The sequence below is a fragment of the Oculina patagonica genome, chromosome 14 (genome assembly GCF_052425735.1).
Source record: "Oculina patagonica isolate OP01 chromosome 14, crgOcupat, whole genome shotgun sequence".
Lineage (NCBI taxonomy): Eukaryota > Metazoa > Cnidaria > Anthozoa > Scleractinia > Oculinidae > Oculina > Oculina patagonica.
The window spans coordinates 22,701,821-22,719,908 of NC_135771.1; the positions used below are offsets into that span (position 1 = coordinate 22,701,821).

At 39.9% G+C, this 18,088-nt stretch overlaps 1 protein-coding gene and 1 long non-coding RNA gene across 2 annotated transcripts; one reads left to right on the forward strand and one right to left on the reverse strand.

The window, feature by feature from the left end:
- The first annotated feature begins 121 nt into the window (after window positions 1-121).
- Window positions 122-17,644, forward strand: LOC144639229 (uncharacterized). The gene is made up of 15 exons (XM_078498517.1): window positions 122-347; window positions 3,123-3,299; window positions 5,471-5,757; window positions 6,253-6,364; window positions 6,996-7,304; window positions 8,052-8,125; window positions 8,668-8,850; window positions 9,994-10,167; window positions 11,432-11,578; window positions 12,406-12,486; window positions 13,463-13,643; window positions 15,673-15,733; window positions 15,889-15,955; window positions 16,750-16,830; window positions 16,906-17,644. Exons 1-15 carry the CDS (start codon window positions 213-215, stop codon window positions 16,949-16,951), a joined length of 2,115 nt encoding a protein of 704 aa, XP_078354643.1. The 5' UTR covers window positions 122-212; the 3' UTR covers window positions 16,952-17,644.
- Window positions 14,542-14,867, reverse strand: LOC144639284 (uncharacterized). Its single transcript, XR_013568105.1, has 2 exons — window positions 14,737-14,867; window positions 14,542-14,606 (listed from the first exon to the last, which is right to left on the reverse strand). It is a non-coding gene; the product is annotated as an uncharacterized LOC144639284 (long non-coding RNA).
- Window positions 17,645-18,088: the final 444 nt, after the last annotated feature.

Sequence of the window (18,088 nt, forward strand, 5' to 3'; positions counted from 1 at the left end):
GGGAGAAAAAACATGAAAATCGTTCATCTTTCGTTCCAAATAAAGTCAAAACCCCACACTTCCGGTTACGGTTCAAAGCCCACTTCCGTTTTGCCGGTCGAACCAATCAAATGTAAGAAGGGAAGTCAAGCCTTCGAGCGTGACTTCTGGGCCGCTCCAAAAATATTTTGGGCTGTTTATATACGAGTGGTTTTAGCTATAAATTTATCAGTATGTCGAAAAAAGACGCATATACAGTTATTCCAGTTGAAGAAAAGGAAATGGAAGAAAGACCGAATGCAACTAAGGCGACAGATCAGGCCGAAGATGAGCTAGAAGAGAAATTTGACAAGGACTTCTGGCTAAAGGTGAAGTATCTATCATTGAAAGCTCGAAATATTTGATTGTCTAGGTTTGTTTTGCGCACTTCTCTCTTTTTATGAGCCTCGATTGATAAGAAAAATCCAAACAAAGATCATAAAAAGAGGGATATTAGGCCGTGTTTGTTTTGTGAGCCTGAATCCCTTGCTTCTGTAGCTTGCTGTACAACAGGCGCCATTTTGGGTTTCAATGTGCTACACATCACCAGTACACACCCAATTCAATACAAAGCTAATATTAAATTATTTAATGCCTGTCAATGTGTTGTGCTTTTCCAAATATTGTGGAATTTAGGGAAGAAAAATCGGAGATTTTACCAAGCACATAACACAATTGTTTTGATTGAATTACTGGCTGAGTAAAGATTTGATATTGATCACCAGTGAATTTATTTTCTAAGCTTTTTATCCCCCCCCCCCCCCCCGTGCAGGGGGCATACCATATAAAAGGCCAGGGATGGGATTCTTGCCATAAAATTTGAATTAAACCCATACTGGGGACCAATCTCGGCTTGGCCCAAGCTATTTTTGACCTCTAAAAGATACAATTTTTTTATGTATGATTGGTCTAACCCCCTCCCCCACAAAGGAGACTATGGATGCAAAACTACAGTTAATCAATTTGAAAAAGATCAAGGCCAAAGTTTGTTACGATTAACTTGCAACATTCCCAGTCTTTGCACAACCTACTGTAAAAATACCAGACTGGTGGGTCAGGCTGATAAGAGAAACACTGGTCTTGATATTTCCAATGCCATGGATCCATTAAAGCTGATTTCCAGTCCGTACTGCGCAGACTCGGGGTTTGTTTTCGTTTTTGTTTTGAATTCGTTGAAACGTTACACTTTGTTGACAGCATACATGAAGTTTTTTAGTCCGCCATTACAGTTCGCTTCGTTCAAGAATTTCCGATGAGCTGAAACGTCGGTTTGAAATAGCGTCAAGGTTCTTCTTCTTGTTATTATTTGTTCTGCAAGGATATCTGGCGTTAATAATGAAGAAACAGGTAAGTTTGTCACGTAATTTTTAGTTTTGCTTTGTTTGTGAGGCTCACATAAACATTGCAGCCGAGATTGCGCAGTACGGACTGTAATTCATCTTTAATTTTTAGCCTCCTACGCAGATGTTCTTAGGGCTCCGCATGCAAGAAACGGGTGCCGAGCCCTAAGAACGTCTGCGTAGGAGGCTAATCAATTTTTGAACCCAGAAAAAATATTTGTCAACGGAATTAGATTATGTTATCTTAAAGATCAAGTCAAAATACAAATCATAGCCTGCGAGCAGGCTCACCTTGGGGCACGCACGAGTGGCGAGCGTAGCGATAAGGCGGGGAGTGGCGCCAATAAAGTGAGCCTGCTTTGATCTCTGTACATTTTTCATTTCTGCTTTGCCTGAGCAAAGTGAAATACCATTGGCCGAAAGGCGAAAAAGGTGAGAAAACTGTCAATCTGTTTCGTTTGATGAGGTGCGATCAGATCCCTACGGAGTCGTTCAGTTTTCCGTGGGTTGTCGCAAATCAGTCGTCAACAAACAACAATAATGGAGAAAGAGTCGAGTGCGTGTATTTCTAATGTTTCAGCGAAGTTCTAGTCTGTTTCTGCCTTATATTTTAACCTAAAAACGGAGCAGGATACGCTGTTAAAAGTTAGTTGATGAACCGAGATGTACTCGCCGTTTTGCCGACTTGATTTGGCAAGCTGATCAGCGCTTTTGATTCAAAAAGAGATTTTCTTGAAGGCTTCTGTCGTTTACGGCTTTCGATCCCTATAGGATTGTCCAGGTCCCCGTGCCTTTTTTGAGTAGAGGTTTCTTCCGCAGTATTTTTCGACACTTTTCCTTTATCAGGGCTTCGCTAGGGTGAAAAACAAACGGGGGAAGCTAAGGCAACGCTTGAATGGGTCTTCGCTTTCTTCGCATTCGATTTCCCTTTCCGCAGCGCTTTAGCTACAAACGAATACAGCTGGTGTATATTTCTTATTTTCCATGCACAAGCCTGGCATACTCTATCGGATTTATTCGCGGAGGCTGTCACTTGTAAACCATCATGTTAGCACAAATAAGCCAGGATAACACCGGCGAAACCTTTCTGCTTTGACGCTTGAAACTAATTTTCTGTTGCAATCGCACGAGCAGACTTTCCATATTGGACTTTTAATGAACACGCACACACTCGGTAGAATCTCTAACCGAAGGAAGAAGAGGTTTTTTTCAACGCTCAGCTTTTTTCTTCGGTGTAACATTCACAGCCGACATTATGGAAAGTTTGCATTGGAAAATTTCCCGATAAATCTGAAACTTACAGGCTTGTCCGCTGTCAACGTTCCTGTCAAACTTCTATTTCCGGTGAAACTTAATTGGCTTATCAGTATTCCTGCAGTTTCCGGAGTGGAAGTAAAAAATTAGCAGAGATCGATGCAGGCTCATTCGCGGCTGACGCCACTCACTTGTTGCGGCTTCGCCGCTCCCGTGTAGCTCTCGGTGTGTGGAGATTTAACGATGTTAAATAATCTCTTTTAAAATTTAAATGAGTCACAGCTTTGAAAAACACGTATGGAAACTTCTCAGAGTCGCACATTATTACAAAATTAATTTTTAAGTGCTAACTTCAAATTCAGCACTTAAGAGACTTGACCAGAGAAGCAGAAGGCAATGACAGGCATATGTAAACAAGGTCATCAGTGAGATCAGTCGCGTACAAAAACTTTCTTTACACTGTTCAGTTTACATTTTAATAATAAATGCTGTATAATAAACCATACGCAGGTACAAAACAAAGTGAAGGTCACAAATGTACCATGGAACAGAGCGATGGATGAAGTGAGAGTGGATCGGTTGATTGAAAAACATGGCAAGAACGCTCTTCTGGTTATCATTCATGAATGGCCTCAAAAGAAAAAATATAAAGACAAACCTGAGCTAATACCAAGCCTAGAATATCTGGTAAGAAAAAGTCTTAATCCTGTATACAGTTCAGTGAATCTCGATAACCCAAACCCTCAATAACTTGAACCTCCCACTTACTCGAACCTTTTTTTTTTCCCTCCAGGTTGTTTTTTTACTAATTTTACCCTCGATAACTCAAACTCCCGATATCTCGAACCATTTTTCAATTTCCCTGGAAGGTCTAAGTTATCGGGATTCAACTGTAAATTGATTTTCCTTAGCTAGTTACATGCTGGTTAACTAAATAAAGTATGGGTCTCTAGATCAGGGATTTCATGTTCTAAAGTCTGGCTAGGATAATGTAAGTGTTTTTCTTGGGCGAGATACACATACTTCTCTTTTGGACAGTTGTTTTCAAGATGAATTTAGGGCAGGGTTTTCACAAAGTTTTGAAGTAGGTGGATGATTTTGCCATCTTTTTCTAAAGAATCAGAAGAATAGCGGAGTAGCCAGTCGAGCTGATGATGTCGACAGTAATTTTCTCCTGCAGTTGGCTGCTTTTAACAACCTTGATTTAGGGGGAGCGCTGAAGGGGCTGCAGCCTTCCCCCTCTCCCACCCATTAATTAAAACTGTCTAAGAAATTTAAAGCTACATGGTCATGTAGCCAGTTAACTTTTTCATCACAAATGCCTTTAGAATGTGGGAAATACCCCCCCCCCCTAAATTCCTAAATACGGTATTCTGGGGTTCTATACTGCTCCCCTAAGGCCAAGTTAAAAAAAAATATACCGGTATGTTTCTCGTCTGGATTTCTATAAAAAAGAGGGCGCGCGGGCGCTTTTTGGTTATTTTTATTCATTATTTTGTTGCATTCCTTACTTGTGTTGTTCGAATATTGATGTTTTTTTCCATCGTCAAATTTTCCAGGAACGAACTTGCAAAATAAATTCTGCAAGGTAATTGACTTATCCAGTACGGACCTAAAGCATACCAATTAAGGCTTTTAAATTTTGGCCTGATTTTGTATTAAAACACAGACAAAAGCAATGTCTTAGAGAATTTTCAACTAGGTACAAAGTGAAAGTAACGCCTGTCAGTTTTTGTTCGTTCCAACATTTCCAATAACAAATAATAAAAAAAAGAGAGGCAGCCCTAAAAAATGAAGTGGCAGGGACAAGAAACATTTGTTTTTTTACTTGGCCAAAGTTGTTGGGAGTATTGACTGGTGTCTCATCCAGAGCCCTAGGAGGGAAGGCTAGCAAAACTCCTATTAGGTAAGTCTGCAATCGAGCGTAGTGGCCCATCACGCAGAGGTTATTGTGGTTTCTACAGCATGAAGCAACAAGGAGTTTTTCCACTGACCTGGATGGGATGCTAGTCCATCGCAGGGTTACCCCCCAGCATTAAATTTGCTAGAAGCAATTTATACACCTACATGTAGGTGGAGGGAGGCACAATGAGGGTAAAGTGTCTTGCCTAGTGCTAAACGGGGAAGAAACAGTAGGCCATGATCCGCATCTACCACGCGAATACTTGTGGTATTTTCTCGCTCGTGGTGTATCAATATTTATTCTGTTGATAATATAGGCCATCATCGACACTGCAAACAGCTTTTAGGGGCTGTCAAACTTGCAAAAACAATGGCCAAACTCCCTTGTAGTTTTATGTAATATTAATTTGCATACTTTTCCATAAAAGTGTCAATTCACGAAAATTTTCAGCACCTTTCGGCACACTCGATTTCGAGTGAAGATTTTTGGAAAAAAGACGTGGCTTATCTGCAGGTTTTTACAGATATACCATCACCCTTCTGCCTTCTCAGATTCCTTGGGTGGGAACAATTTTATTGCGGTTTTCAGTGATATGCGAACTCTGAAATTCAATCCTCAACCAATGGCTTATGCTTTTTGCTGCAGCTGTCAATCATCTTTGCGATCTCTTGGGAAACAGAAGTTCATATCAAACAGGCAAAATGGACACGTCGTCAGTTGTGATTGGTAGATTTTGATTCATTTGACTGTCTTTTTGTTTTTCATGTTTTTTTTTCGCTGTCGCCATAATAATTATGATTGACGGCAGCAAAAAATGCAATCATTAGTTAGATTTTGAATTTCAGAGTTCTTATTTCACTGAAAACTGCAATAACTTAGACTTAAAGTAGCCAGTTCTTACTAATAAATATGGTGTAAATTTAATGCTTTTAAAAACTCTGCAATCTTCTTGTAGATCAGTCGATTAACAGAGATCATTCTAGAGAGGGATATCAAGGAAGACTACAAATATTTCCGTGTTCCTTCAAAAGATGACCCAGCTCGTCCAACACTACTGCATCTTGCTGCTGAACAAAATTTCTTGCACGTCGCCAAGTCCTTAGTGGAACGTTACCCAGGTCTGATGTACTTATGGACTAAAGAGGAAGGCGACAACCCCAGTTATCTACCAGTTGAAGTGGCTTTAAAGAAGTACAAGGATGACACAGCAGCTTATCTGATTTCTCAGATGAGGCATGATCGGTAAGTTAATTATGGACAAGTTGGTTTAGACTAGTACTGCAAAAAAGATAACAGTGGACTACTGATTTTTTGAACCACCAAGGGAAATGAAGATTGATAAGAGAAATCAGGATGTTTGAGATATCTCGCAAAATTTTAGTCAAATTTCAGGGGTCTCCTTGTCTTGAATTTTTCTTTGACGCCTTCTTGGAGCCTCGATTAAAACTGCGGCTTAAAACGTCTCGGGCTCGCAGAAAAAATACCAGTCTCGTTGTCCCACAAAGTCTTGCATTTACCATTCAACACCCCTACAATTGCATTGTTGATCAGAGGAAAGGGAAACCACTTTGGGTTTCGAGATATCCAGAGGTTCTAACAAGTTGAGGGTTTGAGATATAAGGGTTCTGTACTTTGTAATTTACAGTTTAATGTACATTGCAAGAACTATAATTGTGTTTTTGTAATTACTCGACAGGTAAAGGCATTTTCATGGTTTCTGTTTTAAATTATTTCTAGAGTTCAGAAACTGTTTCTTTGTAAAGATGATGAAGACCAGTCACCTATGAAGTTTTATTTTGGACATTACATCAGTGTTCAAGATCCAAAGACCAAGGAACCTGCAATGAAGGTAAGGTACTATTCTCACTGCATACATATATTAGCCTGTCACGGTGGAAAGGCTTAAGTTCATTAAATTCTGGCGTGTCATACCTGCGCACTAGTAGCATGATGCATTACGACCTTCGCTTCAAATATCACAGTCTCATTCACCTCATGGTCAGTTCAACGGGGTTCAGTGAAAAGTTTAGCCTTAATTTTTCAATTGGCAATTGCAATCCATTTCCATTCTAGGCATCCGCAGCCAAAAATGCTTGTTAACCCTATTCAGACCGGGTTTTTTTGGCCTTCTTCCCACCAAAATTTTTAAAGTAATTAAAATTAATAATATTTTTAATAAAAAAATATATAAAAAAATTTTTTTTTTTTTTTTTTAAAAAAAAAAAAAAAAAATATAAAAATTTTCCCTTTAAAAATATTTAAAAAAAAAAATGTGTGTGTTAAATAAAAAAAAAAAAAAAAAAAGGGGGCGCGCCAAAACCCCCCCCCCCCCCCCCGTTAACAGTTTAAATAAAGCAATTTTTAGGTTTCATTATTTTTAGGTTTCCTACGACAGAAAATTTCGGCTGTTCAAAAATCTGTCAAAATCTGTAACAGTGCTCTTTCAATTGAAAACTCTTTTATCATTTTATTTCATTCAGAAAACAGTTCTGGCAGTATTGGATAAGCTCATTAACCCTCACTGGCCCTACCTGCCACAGAGCAAGGAAGATGATGAAAACCTGGATGAAATTGAGCGTGCTTTGAGTAGCGTTCCTGATGACCCAATGAACTATGACTTCTTTTACCATATCCTGGAGGCTGACGACAGTGGAAGACAGCCTAAATTAGAGGTGGCCACAGAAGTCGACGAACATGGAACACCAATTAAAAGTCAAACAATACCCAATGAGAAATTTAATCATAAGTCGCTGTCATGCCTGAGACGTATTGCAGAGAGTGGAAACAAGGTTTGTGTGAAGCTCTGATGTAGTGATTAAAATCTGACTTCTGGTACAAAGTCTGACGTAGACTGATTGCCTCAGCAATACTTTGGAGCACTTTCTTCAACCTCTCTTTGGTGGATTACATTGCCTACTCTTTGAACAGTTTGTCTCTTTCTGTTTTTTTTGTTGTTGTTGCTTTTGAGCCAAAAGGCACTTTGGAAGATACATGTATACTAAAATACTTTTTTAGAACCCAGTATAGTATTAGTAGACTATCAGTAGTTCATTTAGTGTGATTGTCCGAATGAGAGTAGTTCTGAATTACTGGTAAAGAAAAGTTGTTGGTGACTGACATTTCAACAACCTGAGCGGAAGTCATCTTCAAATTCGAGGCACTTGATTCTGGAGATACATTTAATAGGGTCCAGAAGGGGCGGTAGGGTGGGGCATAGATCGCATTTCCCAGCCCTAATTTTGCCAAATCCCAATTCCCAGCTCTTTTATTTTTTGTTTGTGATTCCCAAGTCCCAGCATAGTTAGTAGAGGGGACTATGGTCCCAGTTACCCAAATTCCATTTTACCAGGGAAAAATTTCCTAAATCCCTGTTCCCATTTACCCCTTCATGCCCCTCATATAACTTCGCTCAGGTCGTCTAAGTGTCAGTTAACAAAAAACAGTTTTTTTCAGAACTATTCTCAGCTGGATGCTCGTACTACATAATGCTTTCTTACTTATTACTGAACACAATACTTTCTCTTATGTATGTATAGGAGGCAGTGCAGCACCCTGTTGTCCGAATGCTGGTCTCCAGAAAATGGAACAACTTCGCCCATTGGTGGTTTTGGTAAGAAGAAAGATTTTTAAAGAATCGCGCCTTGTCACGCAATTATGCAAATCAGTGTACTATATAAGGCTTTTATATAGAGGATTATTTAATGAAGCCAGGCCAAAGTTTGTAGAGTCAACTCCTGCCTTGCCTTTTTTGTAACCTCATTATTTCTTTTTTTCCTTGTGTTGTAAAAATGTTTTTTTTTTGTAATGTGTTGAAAAAATGAATAAAAAAATCCAAGTGAATAAAAAAAAACTCCTGCCTTGCAGACATCCCGTTTTTGCGGACAGGAGTTGAAGTCCTGAAAAAGGCTCCCTCTTCTACGGACTTTCTCCATTTATACAGACACCAAATTGCAGCCTCTCACACAGCCGTTTTTAGGGGTGATCGTGTGAGGAGGAGTGAAACACCATTGCCCTAACTAAATTTGTGTTCCCGAAGATGTCCGTTATAGTGGAAGTTGACCGTGTAAAGTTTTTCCGACAAAAAATTCTGAGTAAAGGAAAAAATAGTGATTGTAGAATTTAACTCACTGTTAACGTTTGTTTGTGTTTCAGCGTTCAAGCTTCATTCTACATCGTTTTCCTAACACTGTTATCATATGCGCTGATCTATGGCTCAACTGTTGAGGATCCAACACAGTACAGTGGTAAAGCAGATGGTCTGCGGTTGTTCTCTGAAATTTTCACCATCATCTTTCTCATGTTTTACTTTTTCGAGGAAGTCAACCAAGCGGAAAGGTGAGTTGTGAAGCTCGTGTGAAAAAACTGGCTTAATTTAGGTTTCAAACGGGTTTGGGTAGTTGAGTGTTGTTATAAAAACCAAAACCAAAGTAGTTACAGTAGCCAATCAATCAACGCAAACAACACAAAATTAATATGAAACAATGAGTGTTCAAAGCAAATACACCGAAACACGTAACCTGGCGCCAAGCGCGGGAAAACTCACGTGACCAAGTCGGTTTAACTTCTGATTGGTGGATTAGGTGGCGCGGGCTTTTTCTGAACCAATCATAGAGCTAAGTAAAGTGAAAGCCAGTGTAAACTGCTCTCTATATAGTGATCTTTCCCGCTAGTGAATTACACTTATGGAGAAAGTGTGTTGTTAACGATCCTGCAACGCAAACGCCAAGCAAGGGAAACACGAGGAAGAACACGGTAGACTGTCCACAGCCCCATCGTGTTTCGATCGATGAGCGCGCAGGAGAAAGCAAGAGAACGGACGCCAGCGCAAAACGGAAGAAAAACGAGAGGCGGGACAGCAGAACAGTTTGAAATAGCAGAACGTAAGCGCAAATGCAAGCGACGTTCACATGTAGAACACAAATGCAAAGAACGTAAGATACGCAGACGCAGTTGAAGTCTTTTTCCAAGGTGATGGATAAGTCACGTTTTGCTTGCTTGCATTTGCGGCGCTTGCATTTGCATGAGCAATGTTCACATGTGAATTTGGCAAATGGTAATGGCAAGCCAGGTGCAAGAAAATGGACAGACTGTCCACAGCTTCTATTTTTTTTTTTTCGTTGCTCGCTTTGCTCACGGCCCCCCTCCCCCCCCCCCCCCTCCCTTTTTTTTAAAAGGAGAAAATGGACAATTCTCCATTCTTTGCGCTTGCATTTACGCTTGCGTGTGCGTTTTGCTAGCTCACACTTGTTTTTCCTTGCATGTGCGCTTGCCAGTGCGTTTTGGTTTGCGTCGCTGCGTATCTTGCGTTCCTTTCGTTTGCGTTGTACATGTAGGTGTGAATGTAGCTTGCATTTTGCGTTTGCGTTTGAATAAATTTCACGAGTGAACTAGAAGCTTCCGTTTTTAACACTGAAACTGCCGTAAATATTAGGAGTTTATTTATCAGTAGCATTGTATCTTTCACATCGTTATTTTTAGGGAATGGAGAGCGTATTTTAAGGATCCATACAACTATTTTGATTGGCTGGGCCTTGTCTTAACATTTCTTGTCATCCCTCTACGCTTTGCTGAAGTCAAATCTCAGTGGAGTGTTGCTGGGCTCGGCTACTTGTTTCATTTTCTCCGCCTCTTCAAATTTTCCTGTGTCACAAGGTATTTCAAAATTGTCTGTATTTATATGTGTTTTATGGTGATTTAATAACGCATTGTTTCTTTGGATTCATAATTTTGTTAATTTCACACAGCAACTTGCCAATTATCCCATTCATGTTTCCTCAAAGTATTAATTAAAATAATATCTTTAAAAAAGTAAATTAAAAAAATCTCACTTTCTAGCGTTCGCAAGCAACCCGAAACTCCTTCTCTTCACTTCGATACGGCGACCATTAGCTGACCGCAAATTCTGAGAATGAAAATGAATTTTGTATCGGTTTCTTAAACGGTTGTTTTCATCAAGGACTTTCAGTTTCAAAGTGCATTTTTGTTCTTGCCCTAAATTTACTAAGTTTTGGTAAAGGGGCAGTGTCACCATGATTTTGGGACGGACCATTATTTTCTTGGAGGGGGGGGGGAATGAAACATTTTCTTTTTTTTTTAGTTTATGCACCTCTGCAAACATTTTTTTTCGAAATTCTTACTATTTTTTGTTATACATATCGTGTTTGCAAACAATTTATTTTGTCTTTCCAGGCCCTGCAAACATTTTTTTTCAATATTTTTCATCCCCCCCCCTCCAAAAAATAATGGTCCGTCCCTTAGAGCTACTTGAAAATCAAGTGAAGGCGTTGGTATTAATTGGAAATCCACTAATAGTGGCCTAGCATTGCTAAAACGTACTGTACTTTTCATAAAAATAGTTAAAAAGTGGTGTGGCTATGGATGGGTAGGAAGAAAGTGGCCTTAAACTTGAAAAAGTCGGGCCGACGTTTTCAAGTTTAACAGTGTTTCTTAGAAGAAAATCACATAAAAAAACATATATTACGGTTTATTCACATCTTGGAGAATGAGTTTATTCCTTTCTTATAGTTTTTAAAAGGTTATTTTCTTGTTGATTAGTGAGTGTACCTACACAGTTCTAGCATAGTTTACAAAAAAACTTAGAGAACTTCTCGTCAAGCTTTTAGTCAGGTGGGAGTCCAAGAGTCCTATGGACGGCCACTTTTTAGAGAAAATTAACATGAATAACTGTATACAGAGGTTATTTTTAGCAAATTTGGAAATCTTTAGATACCTTTGAACTAATAACTGCAGAAAAACACCTTGCATGCTCCTCAGGCCCTCCTATGGGGACAAAGTCAGGCCTTATAAAAATTTTGGACTGCCACTTTTTAAATCCTGGCTAAAAGCCTGCTTCACTGTAAAAACTCGAGTGAACTAGAGAAGTATGATTTACGAACACATGGATTTTGTTTTGTAGAACCACTGGTCTGTACACCAAGACACTTGCCAGGATTATCTACCGTGACATGACTCGCTTTAGTGTCGTGTTTGTCATCGTGTTTCTGGGATTCTGTGGCGGGATGTACATGGCGCTAAAGGCTACAGGCTCACAGGAGGTGTTCAGGTAAGGTTAAGTCTGCATACAAGCCTATTGGCCCGTCAGGCCGGAGCTTATCCCGGGGTTTCAGCAGCATGAAGCGAATAGGTGCATTTCTACTTCCCCAGGGTGGAATGCTAGTCCATCGCAGGGTTATCCCCCAGCAATAAATTCGCCGGTTCCTATATATATGTTGTGGTTTAAATTTATCTTTGGTTTAAAAAGTTCAAACCACAGTTTAGGATAAAACTAGTTGAAGCAAACGTATTTCACGTATTTTTCACAAATGCCCTGACCTGCAGGCGGGTAAAAATATTTTTCCCTCCTCTCCTCCTACTCAATGTTGTTTCTTGAGGTTTGCGGTTCGACAGACTTTGTTTTGAAAACACTACAGCATTAACAACGTTGAAATGGGGGGGGGGGGGGGGGGGAAGGGGGTTGCAACACTGAATTTTGTTAGCTAATTTTATTTAGTGGAAATTTGCTAAGTGTTTCAACAGTTTTCAGCAGTCCAAGGTTGCAGTTTGATTTTTATTTCCCTTTGTTTGAGATTATGATAATAGATTTAAGACAATAAAAAACAAAAATTAAACTGGTTTGAAAAAATTTAAACCGAAGACAAATTTAGAGAGGTACTGTGAGAGTGAAGTGACTTGCCCAAGAACACAACACAATGACCCGGCCAGGTCTCTAATCCGGACCACTTGATCCGGAGTCCAACGCACTAATCATTAGGCCATCGCGTCTCCACGATAATTTACAATACTGTGTTAGACGGCAATTACTTGCACTAGCTGCAAAGACTCTGCAAATTAAAGAGCCCATTATTCTGACTCTTGTATCCTTACTTGCAGTAATTACGCCTGGTTAATGTTAGCTGCCGTCCGAGCTCTTGTTGAACAGCAACCTGCTGAAGAAGATTATTCGAAATTCAGGTACAGAACTTTTTTTATTTCTTTGAACACCATCTGTTGTTTCATATACAGTAATATCTCCCGTAAGCGACGCCCTTGGGACCAAGAAAAGTGTTTAGAGGGGTGTGCGCTTATGTGAGGTTAAAAATGTAGTGTTTGTGTGTGGCTGGGGCCAGGACTAAGTGTCTACTTAGGGAGGCATAAGTTAACGAAAGCTGGACTGTACGTAGAATCACTTTACATCTTGATCTATGTCTCCAAATCTACACAATATTCTCTCAGAGTTCTATGTTTTGAAACCTGGCTACGTGGTTTCTGTTAAACATATACCGTTGTCAAATGTCGTTAACTTAGTACAAGTTTAGACTTCCCTAAAAGTTGAGTTCGCACATTGCGAAGCGGGAAATTAAGCGCGAAAACGAGCGCGAACCGCCGGGGTCTACTGCCAAACCGGAAACGAGAAGCAAACGACTTTGAAAACGTCTATTTAGTGCCAAGTTTAATTTGATCTTTTTTCACTTTTTAATGAAATCTTACTGAATTAAACTAACTCGGGTATAGTTCATTTTGATTTTTAGAATGGCTTGTCATCAAATACACAACTGCCAGAAGCTTTAAGTTTGTTCGTGAAAAATTCGCCAGTTAGGCAGTTACCCATCCCTTTTCCACTTATTACTAAAGCGATTTTCAATTAAGTGTCGAAAGTAATTTGCGTTTGCTTTGGTTTTGCATTTCTATGCTTAGTGATTGGTTTAAAAAAACCCGCGCCGCCTTCTCAGCCAATCAGGAGTAAAACCAAAATCAATCGTAACTCGCACGCGAACGTTTTCCCGCGCTTTGCACCAGCTACATGTATTTGCTTCGAGTTTTGATTGGTTCACTGGATTGTCGCTTTGCTTCGTGATTGGTTTGAGTATTTACTTTGGTTTTGGTTTTACGATACTCAATTGAAAACTACTCTAAGTCCCGCTAAACCTTTGCTTTGTTTTCTCGTTAGCTGGTTGTCCATCCTGATTCTTCTTGCCTACATGGCGATGGTGATAGTCATTCTTCTGAACATTCTCATCGCCCAGATGAGCTATACCTACAGCGAAGCGAAGAAGACCGCCAAACTGCAGTACGCTATTGATACGATGTTTATCGTCACCCGACTGGAGTACAGCAGATTTGTCAGATGGGTACGTACTTTAGTTGTCTGATTATTTTATGACTGTTTTTGTAGAACATCATTGGTGCATTGTTGGAACATATGGTTGGAACAAGGTTGGTAGCATGGTTGGGGGAGCAGTGTTGGAGTAGTTGGAAAATGGCTTGAACATGGTTGCAGTATGATCAGGTGGTTGTAGCATAGAGCTACGTTTGGAGCATGGTTAAAGTTCAAGTTTATGGGAACTATAAACTGATGTTAATGAGACCTGAGAGAAACCACTCAAGATAGCTAGGCACATTTGGTTTAGAACCACTTTATTCATAAACTACTTGTATGTTAAACGATAAACACTCCTATGTTATCCGATATGTAATCCCATAGCTCTAATGTCTCGCATACCTAGGAATCTCATCATGCTCCGATCTCTCTAGTATCACTCGATCCCAAAGTCCAAGCACGGGCGACAACAACGAGCTCCTATGTTTAACAATGCATCCTTTAATATTTTAGCTGATCCAATGTAGATTTATATCTGTAAATGCAGGCCTTACAATGGTTCCATTCAGCTCTCTCACGTGCCCTCTGCATGCCCCTTACCTCTAGTTCGATCACACACGCCTCTTGCAATCATTGTTTGCTTCGTGCAGATCCTCACAAGTTCCTTTTTCCCACCCTCCCTCCCATGATTGGAACCCTTGTGTTTCGCCATTTTACCCACATATTCAGTTCTTTACGGTATACTTGGCGTTTGCTTTTATATACAGTGGTTGCTTAAGCCTACCATTCCTGTATTAATGAAAACTAGTGATTTACGTTGTTACTCAGACTTTTGTCCTATTTTCTTTACCTTAATTGTATTGGCGTTTGAGATTAAAGGTCGGTGGCAGGGAAGTGCACCCTTTGGCTGCACTTTACCCCACAGTAAGCCTCTAGCCCACTGGAGACAGGTCCGGAGAAATATCCATTCCAGGGTGGCTACCCCCGGTACCACCTGATCTGTACTCCCCCCAGGGGGGCTCCCCCTCCTGGTTCCCACAATCCCTCGGGACTGTGGGATATGGGCCTCACCCCTGGAGGCAGGTCCGGAACATTTAACCCAGGGTGGCTACCCCCGGTACCACCTGATCTGTCCTCCCCCCAGGAGGGCTCCCCTCCTGGGCCCCTAGACCCAAGTCACGCTTCCCTGCCACCCTTATTTTACCCACAACCAGTGTGTCATTGTCACTTGTGTATCGCTTTAGCAACAACTCAACCAGCCCTCGAAAAGAGGATCATTAACTATGGTTGGAACATGATTGTAGTGTGATTGAAACATGGCTGCAGCTACGATTGGAGCATGGTTAAACTATGGGTAGGAGTATGGTTGAAAGATGGTTGTAGCATGCCTGAACGGAATGGTTGGAGTGTAGTTGAAGCATGGTAAGAGCGTGGATTGAGCGTGGTTGGAGCGTGATGGTTATAGGCTAAGAGTGTGGCGTGTGACTGGTGAATGGTTAGACCATGGTTAGCCTAACCTTGAACATAGCGTACAATTTGTGCGGCCATTTCGGTGTCATAAAATGGTGTTTTTCTAAATCTCTCCCTTAAAAACCGACAATGACCAATTTCAATGCTCACAGTTAGTGCATGGACGCAGACGCTTAATAAGATGATATGTTCAGTTTTTTTTTTATGTTGGCGTTGGTAAGATTTCTAACAACTACTTTCTACCTAAAAGTTGCCCGTTAATTATTTTTCAATGTTGTTTTTTTTTTTTTGCTTAATTTATTTGACGTGTGCGCTTTGTTCGTAATTTAACGGTTTACATTTATTTACGTTGTTTTCCTTATTATTTTGTCTTGTCTGTAACTGTGCTCACATCGTGGGTGGCTCCTCCTAAAATGTTTTACAATTGGTATAGGATTTAATGTAGCCGAAACCAATTGTGGAATTGCACGCATTTTAGGCATCCTACTGATGAACGGTTACGGCAATTAGATATTTTCAGGAGCGCCATTACGTTCATGGTCTGTCCCCTTAGAATTTTTGTTTAAATTTACCGTTTCTTTTCTTTTCAGAATTTAAGGGTCAAGAATTACTCAGATGGTGATTGGATCAGCGAAGAAGATTTAGCAAAAGGTATCAGTTGAATAATGCAAAATACCAGAAGTTTTTTCAACGTCGTTTTTCGACTTCTACCGAGTAGCGAGTCTGTTTGTTTTCTTGATCGACAATTTATTTGCGTAGTAAATGTTCACTGTTTAGTGTTCAATGTAAACTGTTTTTATTCACAGAAATGTTAGAATACACAGATGATCGCCATCCTTGGGAAACAATGGAAGACAGACTAACGGACATTCGGTAAATATAAACGTATTCAATACACTGGTGTCAGAAGTTTTAAAGAAATAGAATAGCTTAAAGGCGCGCATGTCAAAAAACGTTCTGTAAGATCATTTGGCGAAGCTCGGAACAATAATGCTTTAATTTCAATGTTGTTTTCATCCGAACATCGTCTTACAAATAGGGTCGATACTTTATTAACATATAAATGAATTGTGCACTACATGTAAATTGTTTTTGCGTTAGTTATGAATAGCTTACTAGATTATAGTTGGTGTCGTGGAGCGGTTTTGACTTGAGTACATGTATCGAAGTAATTCGCGTTAGCTTTGGTTTTGTCATTACCACGCGAAGTAATTGATTAAAAATGTCCTTCCACTTTCTCATCCAGTCAGATGTAAAACCAAAACCAACTGTGATTCTGTCACACGCGCTTTCCCGCGCTTAAAATCGGCAACATGTATTTACTTGATTGGTTAACTGGACTGTCTGTGTCTTCTGTGATTGGCCGGAGTGATTACTTTGGTTTTAGGTTTACGACACGTAATTGAAAACCGCTCTATCGCCATTCATAACCTTATAGGCACACCAAGAGTTTGTCCGGCGGGTCCCCCCCCCGCCTGCCCCACTTACCCCCAAGTCGATAGAGAGCGAAAATATCAAATTTGTTTCTACTATTTTCCGGTTGCCAGCGTTTTTTAGCCAGGGAGCCTAGTTGCAGTACTGAAATTTGCTTATCCTTAAATTTATACTTCTTCTCGAGTTTTTAGTTTTGTTGCTACAATGATGTGTTTTTCTTTCAAATGTGCTAGGGAGATAATGAGGAAAGTTGTCAGAAGAGGAAAGGAGAAGGAACCTTGGGACTCAGTGGAAGAAAAGTTGACTCATTTAGCGTAAGTAAAAGTGATGTCTTGCTGCCTTGAAAATGATATTTTTGTAACATTTGTGTAAATACTTTTACATTGCAGAGCTATCGTAGAGAGACTTCCTGAATCCAAGGCTCATGCGCAGTAAATGATCGACGTCACATGATGCATCAAGAAATTCTTGAGTGATGTCATGTCCGGTCAGCTTATACCCGGTCTCCTTGCTGTTTCCCGCCAAAGCAAGAACGCGGCCCTGTCCAAGTGACGTCATCACACTTGTAGCATACTTTAGAGAACCAAGGTCGAGAATATTGCTTATTATTCGAAGAAAATTACTTCTTAAGACCGAAGTAACAACAGCTTATCAGGGTAATAATGAGCGAAATCGACGGCGCCTCTCTTGTAAATATTATTAACAACTTCTCTCTTAAATGTGTATTTTATGAAATGACAAGCACATGGATTTCTTAAATCCAAGATTTTTTAAATATTTTTCATTTTACACTTAAATAGTTCAGCACTTCCAAAAAATTATTCATCAATTTTAGTTATGTGAGTCAAAAGAATATCCTTTGACTGATAAGCAAAAGGAAACTGGTCGAAAATAAATAATAAATTCTTCCAACTAGAACTAAAAGAATTGTATGAAGTTTAGTTAGGAGAATTTGCAGGTTGACTTAAAAGTCATCGTGTTTTAATAGAGGATTGACTCTAAACGGAGACAATAAGCAATCGTGAGGTGAATGATAAATCCATATACATACTACCGTAGTAAGCCGTAAAGCATGCCTGCTCTCGTATATTTGACAGCAGTATGAATAAAGGAAATATTGTAAAAGTATTTGAAGTGTGCTGTTGTGTTTTTCGGGGTAATAGCTAGACAACTAGAAACTTCTTTCCCCGGGTGGTTACTAGAAAAAAAAATATAAGGGGAGGCTCCGCCCGGAGGTTAAACCCTTACCCTTTCATATACCATTTTCGACAGAAATGGAAGTGGTACCTCTTTTACATACCTACAGAAAGGATCTTACATTTCTTGTCTTACTCGTTCACTTGAATAACCACATAAAACACGTAAACGGATCAACCGTTCGTTGGGTCCGTTCGAGCGACCTTCAGATTGGACTACGAGATTGAGTACGAGTTTTCAAACCAAATTCGTGTGCCTCCTATAACCACATATCACACCAATCGTATCCCTAAGGTTTATCTATGTGTTACACAGCAACAGGGAAGAGTTATAGTTTGGGGGATCGATACGATGGTGTCGAGATTCCAAAGTCGT